Source organism: Artibeus jamaicensis, unplaced genomic scaffold (assembly GCF_021234435.1).
Source record: "Artibeus jamaicensis isolate MK-2021 breed Jamaican fruit bat unplaced genomic scaffold, CSHL_Jam_final scaffold_916, whole genome shotgun sequence".
Lineage (NCBI taxonomy): Eukaryota > Metazoa > Chordata > Mammalia > Chiroptera > Phyllostomidae > Artibeus > Artibeus jamaicensis.
The window spans coordinates 56,427,633-56,442,228 of record NW_026522059.1 but is presented as its reverse complement, the minus strand read 5'-3'; the positions used below and the strand labels follow the sequence as shown (position 1 = coordinate 56,442,228).

The window sequence follows — 14,596 nt, the reverse complement described above, 5'->3', positions numbered from 1 at the left end:
AAGTTATCTGGAAGTCAGAATTATGGCAGCATTAGTTCTGTGAAATATAAAATCCAGCAAACATTTCTTTGGTAATTATTTAGGTTATTTTTACTGTGTCAAGTACTAGGATACAAAGACAAACAGGAAACTTTCCCATTGAGGGGACCTAGCTACAAATAAACTTTAAAAGGTCTTATATTCTCACCAAAATTTTATTCTATAGTAGACATGTTTGTATGAGTGTCACTTTACTAGTAGAGTCTTTTTTCAATATACATTTTAATTTTTACTATAGGTATTTGAGAACTTTGATTTAGTCATAATTCTTTTTTTTTTAATATTTTATTTATTTATCTTTAGAGGGGGGAAGGGAAGGAGAGAAGGAAAGAAACATCAATGTATGGTTGCCTCTCGTGAGTCCCCTGCTGGGAGCTGGCCTGCAACCCAGGCATGTGCCCTGACTGGGAATTGAACCTCAATTGTGTGGTTCGCAGGCCCACGCTCAATCCACTGAGCTACACCAGCCAAGGCTTAGTCATAATTCTTTTATTCCAGTTTCCCTTTTCATAGTCAAGAATGGTTCCCTAAACTAAAGGCATTTAAATATATTATGTCAGTATATTTCAGTAGATTAAAGATAATTTCTGATATTGAGACCAGAGGTTTTAAAATTTTCAATAATCTACCCTTTATTCTCAGTGCCCTTAAAATATAGATAGTCCAAATTCCCAGCCTATATTCCATTTCAGTCAATTTTGATAATCTACCTTATCATATAGTTTAGTTTTTCTAAGAACCCTATCTCCTTGATCACTTACCAGTTTGGTTATATTCTTGACTTAAGTATATATAAGTGGTGTTTTTCTTTTTAGAATGTTTTTTCCTGATTGAGTTCTAATAAATACACACATAAAAGTAATTTATGAAATTATTTGCCAAAACAGTAGCAGTTTATTTCATATGAACACTGCTTATGACTTTGCAGGATAAACAACAGTAGATCATCTATTTTTTGAAGTAGCCAGGTATCCTATTTCATAATACTAATTTTTCAGGAATTTCCTCAAACGTTATTAACAGGGTAAACTTGGGATAATTGTTGAACATCTTATGCTCTCTTCTCTTCCCTTTTGTTAAATTACTAACTAACTCAGAGGGACATTATGAGACTCAACTAAGAGCCTCATAGTCACGTGAGTTTTAGATATGCCAAGTAGACTGCCTGTTTTTCCTTCCTGCTATCTAGGTAGTGCTGCTCTCTTCTCACTGCTTTCTGGTTGGACCTAACATATTATTTACAAACCTACTGTCAGTGGCTTTACTACAGATCGATGTGTTTCCAGATCTTTGTAGTGTCACATGTTTCTTGTGTCTCATAAATGTACAATAGTTTTCGGAAAAATTCTATTCTATAATCTATCTTTTACTGTGTTGGCATCACTGTTTCTGAGTATCTCCCTTACAGAGCTGCCATGTATTTGTAATATAGTGCTAGTCAGGACTTTTATACTTTGGTCTGTCCTTGCTGATACTATCTTACAGAAAAACAATAATCCTTTGTGGAGTTGCATTAGTTTCTTAGACAAATCTAGTTAGGTAGACTTTTCTGTTTTAATTAGCTCACAAATTATTAAATTATTTCTAGTGAGATAAGAAATGAAACCAAATTTTTTTATAACCTAATGCTGCTACTTTTGGTTAATAGTTATTTTCTAGTAATCCTGTTGGAGCCTAACCCAAACTACCCTGCCCCTATTTTTTAAAAACAGTTTCAATGCCAAGAGTCTGTGTTCCCAATAGCATAATCAATAAAACATATTTTCGAAAAAGAATCTGTGTTCCCTAGAATTTCTTTTAGTTATGCTATCATCATTTATATTGCTTTTTTATTCATGTTATAATAGTTTTACTAAAGCTTTTATTAAAACTATCTCTCCCTTATGTTTTTCTATTTTACAACTACTTATCTATTTAAACTTTTTTTGGTTTCAGAGACGACCACCTGATAATTCTTTTTATGTTCGAACATGTAACAAGAATCCAAAGAAAACAAAGTGGTGGTATCATGGTAAGCAGTTTTATTTTAGAATAATAAACTTTCAGCATTTTAGCTTGAAAGATTATATATATCTGTTTGCTTGAGGAAAAGAAGGGAATATAACTAATGTTAAATTTTTGTAATATGGAGAAAGTCTTTAAAATACTTTAAGACATTTTATGGGTAAGTTATAGCTTCTTAATGGGGCATATAAAACCATAATCATCATACAAGTAAAAACCTGAAATTGCTTTAATATTTTGAGACTCTACCATTTTATTACAAAAAAGAAGTCCTTAATAATAGTCTTTAGATCTAATTAGAGCTTGTTATTGGATAACCTATTGTTTAAAATAGAAGTTTTTATACCTTAACATACTCACTTATTTCTGATACTGTTCTTTCAGAGGGGGAAACCCCATTGTTTACAGATGACCCATTAAAGAAAGCTCTTCTTATTCTAATAGTTATTCCTCAAAAAATTGAGGTTCTGCTGATTGTAGTTTATATAAACAGTACTCTAAATAATTTTAAATTTCTGTTGTTGTTTGTTGGTAGGGGAATGGTAACTTTTATAAAGGTGCTAGCATCTTTTCTTAACTGACCTTACCACATCACCAAAGAGATGTTTAATATTAAAAACAAAAAGTTTATATTCCTCTATGTACTTTTTAAAACAGCTGTACAAAACTCACCCCCTGTGATTTTGTATACATAAGAGCATTTCCTCTGTTTTTTTAAACATTATTTTAATAAGAAATTAAAACTGACAAAACAAATTAATAGGAATGGAGCCTTTCCCTCTTATCTTTCTTTCTATTATGAAACCTGTTATCTTAGTGAGTCAATTAAAAACTTCTTTAAAGTATAGGAGTTCTCTAGGTGTTGAGATGAAACGTGACTGGAGTCAGTGCAATAGAATAGCACTGTTCCAGCAGTCACAAGTTAGTAAATACTGTGAAAGAAGAAAGCTATTCCCAAGAGCTGCCAAAATATGCATATTTGGGATAATGTTAATGAGAAATGCAGGTGACCCAGAAGAAGAAATAACTAACAAAACTTTTAAGAGCTATATTTAAAAAAAAAAACTTTGATGAGAAACCAGTATTATTTTTTTAATGTATAGTCTTTTTTTTTTTAAATTTTAACAAGTATTTTATTTATTTATTTTTAGAGAGAGGGGAAGGGAAGGAGAAAGAGTGGGAAAGAAACATCAGTGTGTGGATGCCTCTCATGTGTCCCCCACTGGGGACCTGGCCTGCAACCCAGGCATGTGCCCTGACTGGGAATTGAACCAGCGACCCTTTGCTTCACTGGCCCGTGCTCAATCCACTGAGCTGCACCATCCAGGGCTAAAAAATGTATATTCTTTACAAATTAAAGGTTTAATGTAAGTCAGTGAAAATCCAGTGGAATGATGGGATGGGTGTTTTAAAAGTTTTGAAAAAATCAGCTTGAATTTTGCACTAAAAGATAGTGGAGAATTAATCTACCAGACACCAAAATATTGGTGCAAGAATAGACATTGAAATGCAATTACTCTTTTGTAGGCCTTTTTACGTAATAATATGTGTTTATATGATGAATAAGGTGTCACACAAATCAGTGAAAAGAGAAAAAATTGTTTTGTAAGTAACCTTGTTAGAAAATTGGTAATCATTTTGGGAAAGAAAGACTTACATTTTTATTTCATGTATGGAATATTTCCTGTGGATTAAATTAAGCAATTTTTAATGCAACAGTAGAAAAGGGGGGTATGTATGTGTGTGTGTGTGTGTGTGTGTGTGTGTGTGTGTATTTTAATACTGTATTTATCTTTAGAGGGGAAGAGAAGGAGAGAGGGAGAGAAATATCAATGTATGGTTGCCTCTCATGCATCCCTTGCTGGGAACTGGCCTGCAACCCAGGCATGTGCCCTGACTGGGAATCGAACTGCGATACTCTGGTTTGCAGGCCCAGGCTCAATCAATCCACTGAGCTATACCAGCCAGGGCGAAAAAGTATTTTTTTTAAGTTGGGTATTATCTCTGGAGGGAGGAAAAATATCTGAAATTAAAGGGAATTATAATAAAATTAAACATTTAGTTGTCTGAAATGTAAAACCTTTTATAAAAGCACCAAAAAACTTCAAGTCACAGTTACTATAGAGCTAAAAGAATTGTTAAATGTAGTTAAAGTTAAACATAGATTGTTAAAAATAAAGATGATTTATGAAAGTTGCTTAAGCATACATATAATAAAAGCATGGGTGGATAAATTCAACACACTGAAATAATTACAAATTTAATATTTGAAACTTGTTGAATTGGCAGTTTTGTAAATGAGTGCGGTGCTCTAATAGAGTATTGGGTAGAATAAAATAGTATTTTCTTACTTGCTGGTGGCACAGCAACTTAATGTAGTCCTTTAAGGAAATAGTTCAGCACTTTAAACAAGCTTGAAGTTTAAGATCAACCTTTTGTCTCACATACTTCTGAGATTTCTTCCCAGGAAAGTCATTGTTACAAAGCTTCTGAACCTCTGAGATTTCTTCCTAAGACAATCATCTTTAATACAAAGAAAACATTTTATACATGAAGTGTTCTGTGGAGCATTAGTTATAATATACACCTTGTCCCGTATCCTCCACGTTGTTGTCTCTACAGGTGCTATTTGCCGGGAATGAACCCTTCCACGCACCCCTGTCTTCTTGGGAACTCCTTCACCAGAGCCTTGTTGATTGCTCCCCCTTTAAGGAATCTAATAAACTTTATTACTGAGACTAGAATGCAGGTTTTGTTTTAGTTTTTAAGATAGCCCCAGGTCATTCTGATACAGCAGGTCACTGGAGAAGTTGTTTCAGAGATTCTTAGTTATAAAAGGACAACTTTTCAAATAAGATAGACTGATAATCAGACTTAAGGAATTCTTTCTGAGCACTGAAGTTCCACTAAAACTTTAACAAGACCCCACTTTAATTAAACAGCCCTTCAATTTACATGGCTGACCTCTCATTCTTTTACATCCTCTTGCCTTTTAGGACCAAACACTGTGCTGCCACTTTCTTCTGTGCCTTTAAAGTGTCTAAGCTCCTAAGATAGTGGTCACTTTATTTCAGACTTATCCTCACTAATAATAGAAGAATTCCATTGTCTTTTCTAATGTTTTAAACTAAGTTTTAAAATTTGAGAGGAAATTGTATTAGAGTGATGAATTTTAAAAATATATCTGTTTTCAAAGTGTAACTCTCTCTACCACTGTATTCCATCCCAGTGTTAGATGGTATATTTCTATTTTTATCATCCTTACTCCCTGGCAGGGAATTTTCAAAAAGAGCATCATCTTTCACTCTGGCTGGTGGCTCAGTTGGTTGGATCACTGTCCCATGCACCAAAACATTGCAAGTTCAATCCTCAGTTGGGGTAGTACAGAAGGCAACTGATCAGTGTTTCTTTTTCACATCAATGTTTCTCTCTCTGTCCCTGCCTCCCCCTCTCCTTTTCTCTCTCTAAAATCAGTAGGCATATCCTTATGCAAGGATTGAAAAAAAAGAGAATCATCTTTTAACCTCTCTAATGGTGCCTTATATAGTTGAACGGACTTAGGAGAAGTACTTTATCTAAGATAACTTCCAGAGTTCCGTATTACCTGCCTTTTTGAATAAGAGATGGAGAAAAGTCACGTAGTGATAATAGAAATATAAAAGTTAATTCTTTAAAACAAAATACACTTAATGGTAGGAATTATTTTGATAGTTAATAGTTTTTATCTATTACTGAGAAATCCATACTTTCATGACTAAACCAGAAAAGTCTGTTGATAGTTTAAGGATGGATCATCTCCAATTTAGTCAAAAAGTGCCAAGAAAAGGAGCTTTTCAAACAAAATTGACCTTTTACTAAATGTAAAAATAGTCTAGGGTTTGTATAAGAATTAATTTTCCTAATAAACAGATTAAAAATATACATTCTTCCTCTCCTTCCCCCGAAATACAAATTGTCCAGTTTCAGTCCTGGGACTGTAACCTGGCCCCAGGTACAGAACTTTTTTTCCCCTTTTTTTAGATTTTACTTATTTTTAGAGAAAGGGGAAGGGAGGGAGAAAGTGAAGGAGACAAACATCAATGTGCAAAAGGTAAATTGATTGGCTTCCTCTCGCACATCCCACACCAGGGACCTGGCCAGAAACAGGCATGTTCCCTGACTGGGAATCAAAGTAGCTGATTCAGTTCATGGGCCAGTACTCAATCCACTTACCCATACCAGTGAGGGCCAGATGTTGTTTCATATACAGATAATTCTCTTTAAAACATCCTCAGTTCATTAACCGACAGTGACCATTTTTACCTTAATATGTTCTTTGTTCCTGCTTGAACCCTGCATGCTTAAACTATTCTTTACCCACATTCTCCCTTAAATAAACAGTTTTGCTCCACGAGTGAGCCTGATACAAAATCAAGGAAGGGTAATGTTAGTGTCTACTTGGAGATGATAGAGCAACTGCTTTGCCATAAATGTGGGTAGGTATGTGCAGAAAATCTTTGAACTTTTTCTTCATCTTTAACTTTATGGCATATATTGTCTTCTTTATACATTTCAGAAGAATAGTTATAGGCAATGTGAAAAATAGCCCATCCTGGCACTGTAGTTGAAGTTCAAAAATCTTACCTAAAAGGTAATCATACTCACTTGTAAAGCAGAACACATGAGGTTTTAGAGTTTTGCAGTTGTTGTTTTTCTGCTTAGCTGCTGTAGTTCCAAAAGATTTTCATTGACCATATTCTTTTTGTAACACCAAGTTACCAAGAAATAATGGTCTTTTTATTTCTTAGTATCATCTAATTTTGATAGGATTACAAAGTGTGACCTGCAAAACTAAACAAAAAGGTCAAAGACTGAATAAAGACTTGCTTGGAATTGGATAAACTCCCTGAAACACGTAACATTTCAGTTTCTAGAAACCATGCAGAATTGTAGCCCTCGGGTATGGAGCTCCACAGTCCTGCTTGGCAGTACTAACCAGCATCGTGGACCAGCATGGGTTAGAGTGTTTGTCAAGTGTAATCAGAGAGGCAGGAGAGGTTTTGGATTTAGGTTGGTAATATATGTGTACTTCAAAGGGGGTTTCTGGATGCAAGATGCAGGCACTATTAAGGAAAATTTAGTTTATCTCTTGATTTAAAAAAAACAGGTCTCAGCTGACACACCAGAATTGAGCTGCCAGATCCTACCAGTGTCGGGTTCTTGGGGGAAATAAAGCCTCTCTCTCAGCTTAAATTTGTGATCTTTTTTAATATACCTTAAAAGTTAGACCAGTCACTACTACTACCCTACTGTTTCATCTTTTGTACACATTATATCTTAGACGGTTTTGTGCCACATAATGATGTTTCAGTCAACCATGTTCCCATAAGATTATAATCTTTAATACCATATTTTTACTGTATACTTTTTCTATGTTTAGATAATACCCTTATGTTATAGTTGCCTACAGTGTTCAGACTGTAACATGCCATACTTGTTTGTAGCCCAGAGCAATAGCTATACCAGATGGCCTAGGTATGCACTGTAAAAGTCATTAATATTAATATGTGAACATACATATTTTACTGTTGCTTACTTGAAGTTGACTAAGGTCATAACTGCATTGGGATGCAGATATTCTGTGTTGCCAGTTAAAGCAGGGTTCCATATGCTTTGAAAAAACAATTGAGTTGAGAGAGTAGGGTTCAAAAACTAAAGGGAACCACAATAGGTATTTGGACAGACAGTTTATCTCAGCATACTGGGTGGGCTGCAGGATTTACCTGTGGTTTAGAGCTAGAATCTTCCTTAGAAAACAGATCTGTGTCCAGTTCAGTGCACAAGTGAATGAATGACTGAGCCTCAGAGTTCTATTTTAAAGCAGACATGATTGCTCTTGAAAAAGATTTTTTTAAGTCTTTGAGATTATAAGCCTATTTCAATAACATAGCCAGCTAGAATGCATTAATAATATCCACATATTTTCTGTAAATATTAAACATTTACAACTAAGTTTCATAAGTTACTGCTTTCCACAGATGAGAGTACAGTTCTCTGGTTCCTGAAGCATTTTTCTTAAGGTGGTAGAGAATTGAACAACAATTAGCCTAAGGCTACTCTTGAGTATTGGCTCCAAAAAACTAGGCTTATAGGAACTAAGTTCTCATATATGTAGATGTATATTCAGTAAACTGATGAGTTTGCAATTTGGGGAGGGGTAGAGGAATATCTTCTGCAGTTGTAATACTGCATTCAGGTTTCGTTCAGCCGAAACATTCCCTCTGGGATTATAAGGGGATAGGAACCTAAAATTATTTCAGACTAGTATAGGATAACAAACTTCTTTTCTCCTTATCTCCGTTAGTTGTGAACCTTTTTATTTGTACTACCTTTTAGGGTTATAAAACCATTTTCTAAATTCATGAGTCCTAACTTTTATACTCAGTTTAACAGTCTTTTGCTTTTTATAACAATTCTGTTATCTGTGCTGAAGTCTTTCTTGAATCTGTTCATTAAAGGAAAACCTTAATTCCTTAAACTTTTGAGAGACAAATCTAACTGTAGAGATTGATTTTTGTCCTTCTAGGTAGCATTCCACTTCATACCTACTGACCTTATACTGCGTTCCTTTTCTTCTAGTCTTCTGTCCCTGGGAATATCCAGGGAGATGGTTTCCAATATAATGTGATGGTTCTTATACTCTGGGTTAAACTAAATGACCTTCTTCTAATATAGTTCTCTCTCATTCACTTTTCCCAGAACCCAGTGAAGTTAGCCATGGTAGGTGCCACCTCTTTGGAACTGGTAATTTCTATATTCTGTTTGAGGGTATAATTTTAGTAGGGGCTTCTGCAGTTTCAGGAAAAGTTTAAATGGTTAATAGATTGTTTTTTTTCCAGGCCATCATCTTGCCACAAATACTTTAGCCAGGAGATTAAATACATTGAGTTTTTTCAGGACCTTTTGTAAACTTATTTTGGTCTTGATCCAAGATGGATTTACTGTAACAACTTTTTTTGGTAAGCCAGTTCTGATATCTAATAATCCTTTCATTTAGCCAGGAAACTGTTCCTTCTGAAAACAGATGAGTTTTTTTGCTTCTTGGTGATGGCCTTTTTTTTTAAGGAAAAGGTGGCCATGGCTTTGCTCATACCTATCTCCATACTTACCTGTGTGCTCATAGACTCTTGAGTACATATAGCTGTCATGCATTTGTAATGTTTAATTGAACTCCATCTTCATAACTTTATTTTGTGAGAATACTTCTTTAAGGAAGATAGTATTGTACTAATTTCTTTTAACATCTGACCTGAAGTGAGAATTGGTAGGGAGAATAGCTTCACATAGATATCTCAGTCATTTGGGATGTTCATAGCACATTCTGCAACAGCCTACTGTCCTGGAAAATTTCCATAATGAATAACCTGATAAAGATATATTTATGGTACCACCTGTCAAACATGACATTTTTTTAGATAAAAGCTTATTGCTGGGTAACTTTATGTTTGAGTTGACTTTTATCTGTCACCTAGTGTATACATTGTCATGTGGCATGATACTAAAGTTTATCCTCAGTAGTTTGACATGTTAGGTAGAGTTTAGTGCCACCTCTTAGCTTGGAGATTTAGGTGTGATTAGTTTTGATACTGATTTCAAGGACACTAGTGTTAAGAAATGTAGTACTGAAGAAGTGATATTTTAAGGAACTTATTCATATTCTTAAGTTTGTTCTACATCCATTACTAATAATATACCCTCTTTTTTCATTTTCATGGTATTTTAAGAAACAGTTTCATGTGACACTTAGAGGCTATAAACTATTGACTTGCTTTCTTAAAGATTATTTATTTAGTGGATTCTAATGATTTAAATATGATTTACTTTAAAAATCTAGGTTATTTTACCCTTTAGGTTATCCTTAAGTTGCAGGATCACCGAATATTCCATCAGTTTGCCCAACATAGAAATCAGTTTACTGGTTTTTAGCTCTCATTGAGTCTTTATGAGTGGGAATGTTATTAGCAATATGTTGATCCCAACATAGGATGGCTTGTAAAATATTTTGGCAAGTTTTTTAGAATTTTATAGAGCTTTAACAACTTCTGAGTAGGTGCCACTAGTCTAACTTCTTTCTGAACAATAACCAGTTTTCAAAACAAATCCTTAAGGTATGCTTTGTGAAATAAGTTTTGTAAAATAAGTCATGAACACAGAAGATTATATTACATGTTACATTAAATATGCATTGAGGCTACCAGAAGGTGTTGCTAAGTAATTTGGTAGGATTATTTTAATGACCTTCTTTGCATATGATCTGTACTTGCTAAAGAACATCTTCTAAATTAGAGACATTAATAACAATTTGATTTGGAGGTTGTATGTCATTTGTGAAGTTACTACCTTCCAAAGATTAAAGGCATGACTTGGGTCATTCTGTGTTAAATAGCATGACACCGTGGCTCAGGAGTTTACTTTCTATCTCATTACCATTTTAAATTGTTTCCCATAAAAGAATTCTTTTAAGACTGATAAATCTGAAAATGTGCTAACATATATTAATTTACTTTTAAATAAAAATAACATACTAATAATACATCATTTTAAGATTTGTGTGAACTACTAGTTCCCTGAAAGAATAGGACTTGATTTGTTTGTAACTGTATAATTGAACACAAATTGGACTTTTTATTTGCAGGGATTGGGGGAGGCAAGTCAGACCTGTAAACCATGTTGTTCTTGCTACTTTAAATTATTTTTATGGTAGACTATCTTACAGATTTTACTAACACATGCATGACTTTTTTAATTATATTTTTTCTCCTTTTCTTTAAGATGATACCTGTTGATGCCACTATTATCATCCTCCTAGCAGAAGATAGTCCTACTGAGAAAATGAGCACTTTGATCATTCAGTCTTTGAACTTTAACCTTTGACTGGAAGTGACCTATAGGCAATGAAGACTACTTCCTTTTACTGCATTTTTACTCGTGTGCATTCTGGGCGCATGTTGATCGCTGGTTCAGTCCAGGCAACTGACATGCTTTTATTAGTCATACAGTATTAATGCAGGTGTCAGGAAATGTCAAATATAATTCCATTTTTTATTTTTATTTTTTTAAGCTTTTGGAAAAGTTCCAGGTCCTCATGTATTGTGCAATAACAATGATTTCCTTGGCGGTTTGGGGACATTCATTGCCGGCAATGGATGTCGTAACAGGAAAAATTTTAATTAACTCCTGCCACCCAGTGATTAATGCATGATAGGGCCTATGAAATGAACTTAATGGTTCTAGTGGGATTATAAATAAAGTGAGGGATCCAACATTACTTTGAAAGTCACCCCAACTCATTTCTATTTGGATTCTATGCACTGTGATCCTAAGGTTAACAGCATGAATTAACATGCATCTTTAAAGGACTGTAATGAAAGATCATTGCATATTTATTGAATTGTTTATATCTGCTGTCAAATTGTTTTGACATGGAAGGTTTTCAAGTAACATTGGCAGAGAGGTACAATATGTTATCCCTATGGTGAAAATAAATTCATTCATTGTATATAGTTCCTTAATTGTTGAAGTAAAGGTATGAGTAATATAGGGTATGAGTGATTTAATCAATGCTTTATTTTGGAAGTAAAATGGCAGTGGTGATTAAACTGCTGCAGTCCGTAATTTGGGCTTGTTTGTACATTAATGATTTTTCCAAGTAGAGTACACGTTGTTGTTTCGTGCTAGCCATCAGCATGAGCCCTGCTGCCTAAACACTATTTCATTTATTTATGTTCAGAAAATCCATAAACATTTTTGTTTGCAATTTTGTTTCTTTCATTATGTTTTAAGTCAAGTTTGAATGTTACAAATTTAATCGGAAAAGTTCTGTTGTTTTTCATGTAAATTTTCTTTACTTGTAAGTATCTTTTTGTCCTTTAATCCTGTACCCTAAAATAAGAAATACATTTTTGACAGAGGCTTAATGTTTTAACAAAAGAGTGTGGACATTTTTTATTTTAAAATTTAGGCAAAGGTGCACTATAGAATGAATGGTATGTTTGCTTATTTGTTTCACACAACCATACAGTTATTCATGGAGAGATTTGTTTTGTTTTCTTGTTTAAAAGACTTTGCTTACAGCTAGATAAAATTTTTCTAGGAGAAAATTGTTGAAAGGTCCAATTCTCAGAACCCTGTAAGTTAATGATACTGCAAGTAGGTTCTCTTTTTTAAAAAGTGATTAATGTATTTTATAAATTACCTTTTCACATATGCAAAATCTGTTTCTACTACAATGTTATTTTTACTAATGCCTGTTGTTGCACTCTTTTTGACATATCCTACAATGAATTTATTAATTGATTTGGGCTTAAAATAAAAGCCAGTTGGCTGAAAAGTTTGAAATAATGTATCCCAGAAAAACCATCCAATCAGTAATTGGCAAAGAATATTTTAAAATTTGTTTTTAATCTATGTATAGATGACATTTTGTAGCTTTGTACATGTCGTTAATTAAGGGCATATAATTTTACACTCTAAAGTATAATTGCTGAACTCAGGGGTGGGTAGACTTCAAAAATATGTCTGCTTTAGAAGTAACTTGAAAAAAAATTAAAACTATAGCCAGCCACCAAATTGTGGACACTGTTTATACTGCTAGTTAGCAATTACCACTTTTTAAAATTAAAAATATTTTTTGTTCTGTCTTGACTAGGCATACGTAAGTTCTCACAGTAGTCTCTATCAGTCTTATTTGTTGGTCTGTTTTAACCAAGATAGAAAATGTTTTCTGGGATGCTTTGAACTACTCTTAGTTTTTAACTGAGTTTTAATACGAAAATTGCAGCTGTGCATTATGTATTTTTCATATTTTACATAACTGCTCTAAACTACTGATTGACTTGATCATTTTGAGGGTTGGGGGAGGGGAGATTTCATTCTGCTGGTCCTCTTACTAAAATCCTTTTATTAAAAAATGACCTGTGACATTTATTCACCAAAATAATCGATATACCAGGTCAAAGATTAACAGTGCTATACTATTGATAATAGGTCATATATGGCCTCAGTTGAATTTTTAAATATGAATAGCAGTATTTTAACATACCTCTCTCTACATAGAAACACCATAAACATTGAAATGAAGCAGAGGAAAGTAAAGGAAAACCAAATAATTTCAGTACATTTTATGGTTTAAAGAGAAGAAATTAAGATGAAATATACTGAAATACAGACACACCAGCCATTCATAATTTGCAATCAGATAACACCTTATTTAATTTCTCCCTTGAACTTAGGAATCATTGAATAGTCCTTTGCACTTAGATTTAACAAGTTAATTATAAATGTAAGTTACAGTATTGAAAGACATAAAAATGTTTGTTTACCTGAGGCATTGCCCTGTAAAGGGCTTTGTAATCATAAAATAAATATATCTGATACATTGTTGAAGGACAACCAGGATGCCTAGAAAAATGTACATGGGAACATACTATTTCTCTCTTCCCTGCTTCCCTGAGTGGACACAGTCTGCTGTGTGGGCCTGCAGAATTATATTTTCATTTACAGGCAACGTGTACTTTCTTGTTTTTTATTTATTTATTTATTTTAAGGCCATTCTTCTGATTTGCCAAATTTTGTTAAGAAGGTGATACATTCAGTTCTTTATTTTGCATGCTTAGATCAGGAACTTGGTGCCCTTTCGAAAAAAACTATAATGTCAAGTAGGTATTAATACTATAGATTTTAAAGAGAAATGGTTTTCGTTTTTTTTTTAACGTAAATTTTTAAAGGTAAATTTTATGGATGTTCTCTTAAGGAACTTAATATTCACCTCTAAAGGACTTTACTTGTAATGTGTAAATTCTTCCTTTTAGCTAGCAGGGAAATAAAGCTTTTTTTAAATCCCCATGGGGGAAATGCTAAAAATAGTTTTTCTATACAGTTCACCTGGACAAAGATCCTAATTCTTATTAACCTAGGTATACAGATATTTCATATAAAGTAACTAGAATAGTTTATTACTCCCTTCTGAAATTTTAAATATATATATATCGTTAGATTCCTGCAGCAGTGGGTAATAATTTTTTTCAGGTTCTAAAATAGGTATCTAGTGACTGCTTGATTGTTCCCAGATTGCATCAAAGATGAATTGACAAATAACAGAAGTGAGTAGTGATATGAAAATGGTATGTAACCACCTATTACTTGTTTCTGGTAATCAGGTCTTATTTTTTTTAAAGCCTGTTGTTTTTGAGAATTGACATATCTAAAACTTGTTGAAGCTTCTTCCTAAAAATAGAAGAGGAGGAACTATATTAACTTTTTTTAAAATAAAGAATCCAGTGTAACTAGTTCTAAGGCTCTATGGTTACTGCTGCTTATATTTCAAGAACTGAGGCTTAATCACGTTTCTTTTCTGAGGATTCATTATTATCAAAGTCAGCTGCTGTAGTGTTCGGTTTGGCTAATACTGTTGCATGATGAAGCTTTGTGAAGAAGGTGTCTTTTAATCTGCACCAACTGGCCCTAGTCCTCTTAGCAGTCAGGGTTTGTTGTTTGTTTCGTTTGGTTTTTACTT

At 33.6% G+C, this 14,596-nt stretch overlaps 1 protein-coding gene across 6 annotated transcripts in view; it reads left to right on the top strand.

Moving 5' to 3' along the window:
- The window catches only part of UBE2W (ubiquitin conjugating enzyme E2 W), a 57,193-nt gene extending 43,463 nt beyond the window's left edge, over nt 1–13,730 (top strand). For 2 of the 6 annotated variants that reach the window (XM_037150953.2, XM_053660897.1), the window contains exons 4-6: nt 1,975–2,050; nt 8,782–8,826; nt 8,922–10,846. In XM_037150953.2, the coding sequence (XP_037006848.1) occupies nt 1,975–2,050; nt 8,782–8,826; nt 8,922–9,079 (279 nt within the window). In that variant the 3' untranslated portion in view covers nt 9,080–10,846. The other 4 variants (XM_037150957.2, XM_037150956.2, XM_037150950.2 and 1 more) reach the window with 4 other exon arrangements.
- Nucleotides 13,731–14,596: the final 866 nt, after the last annotated feature.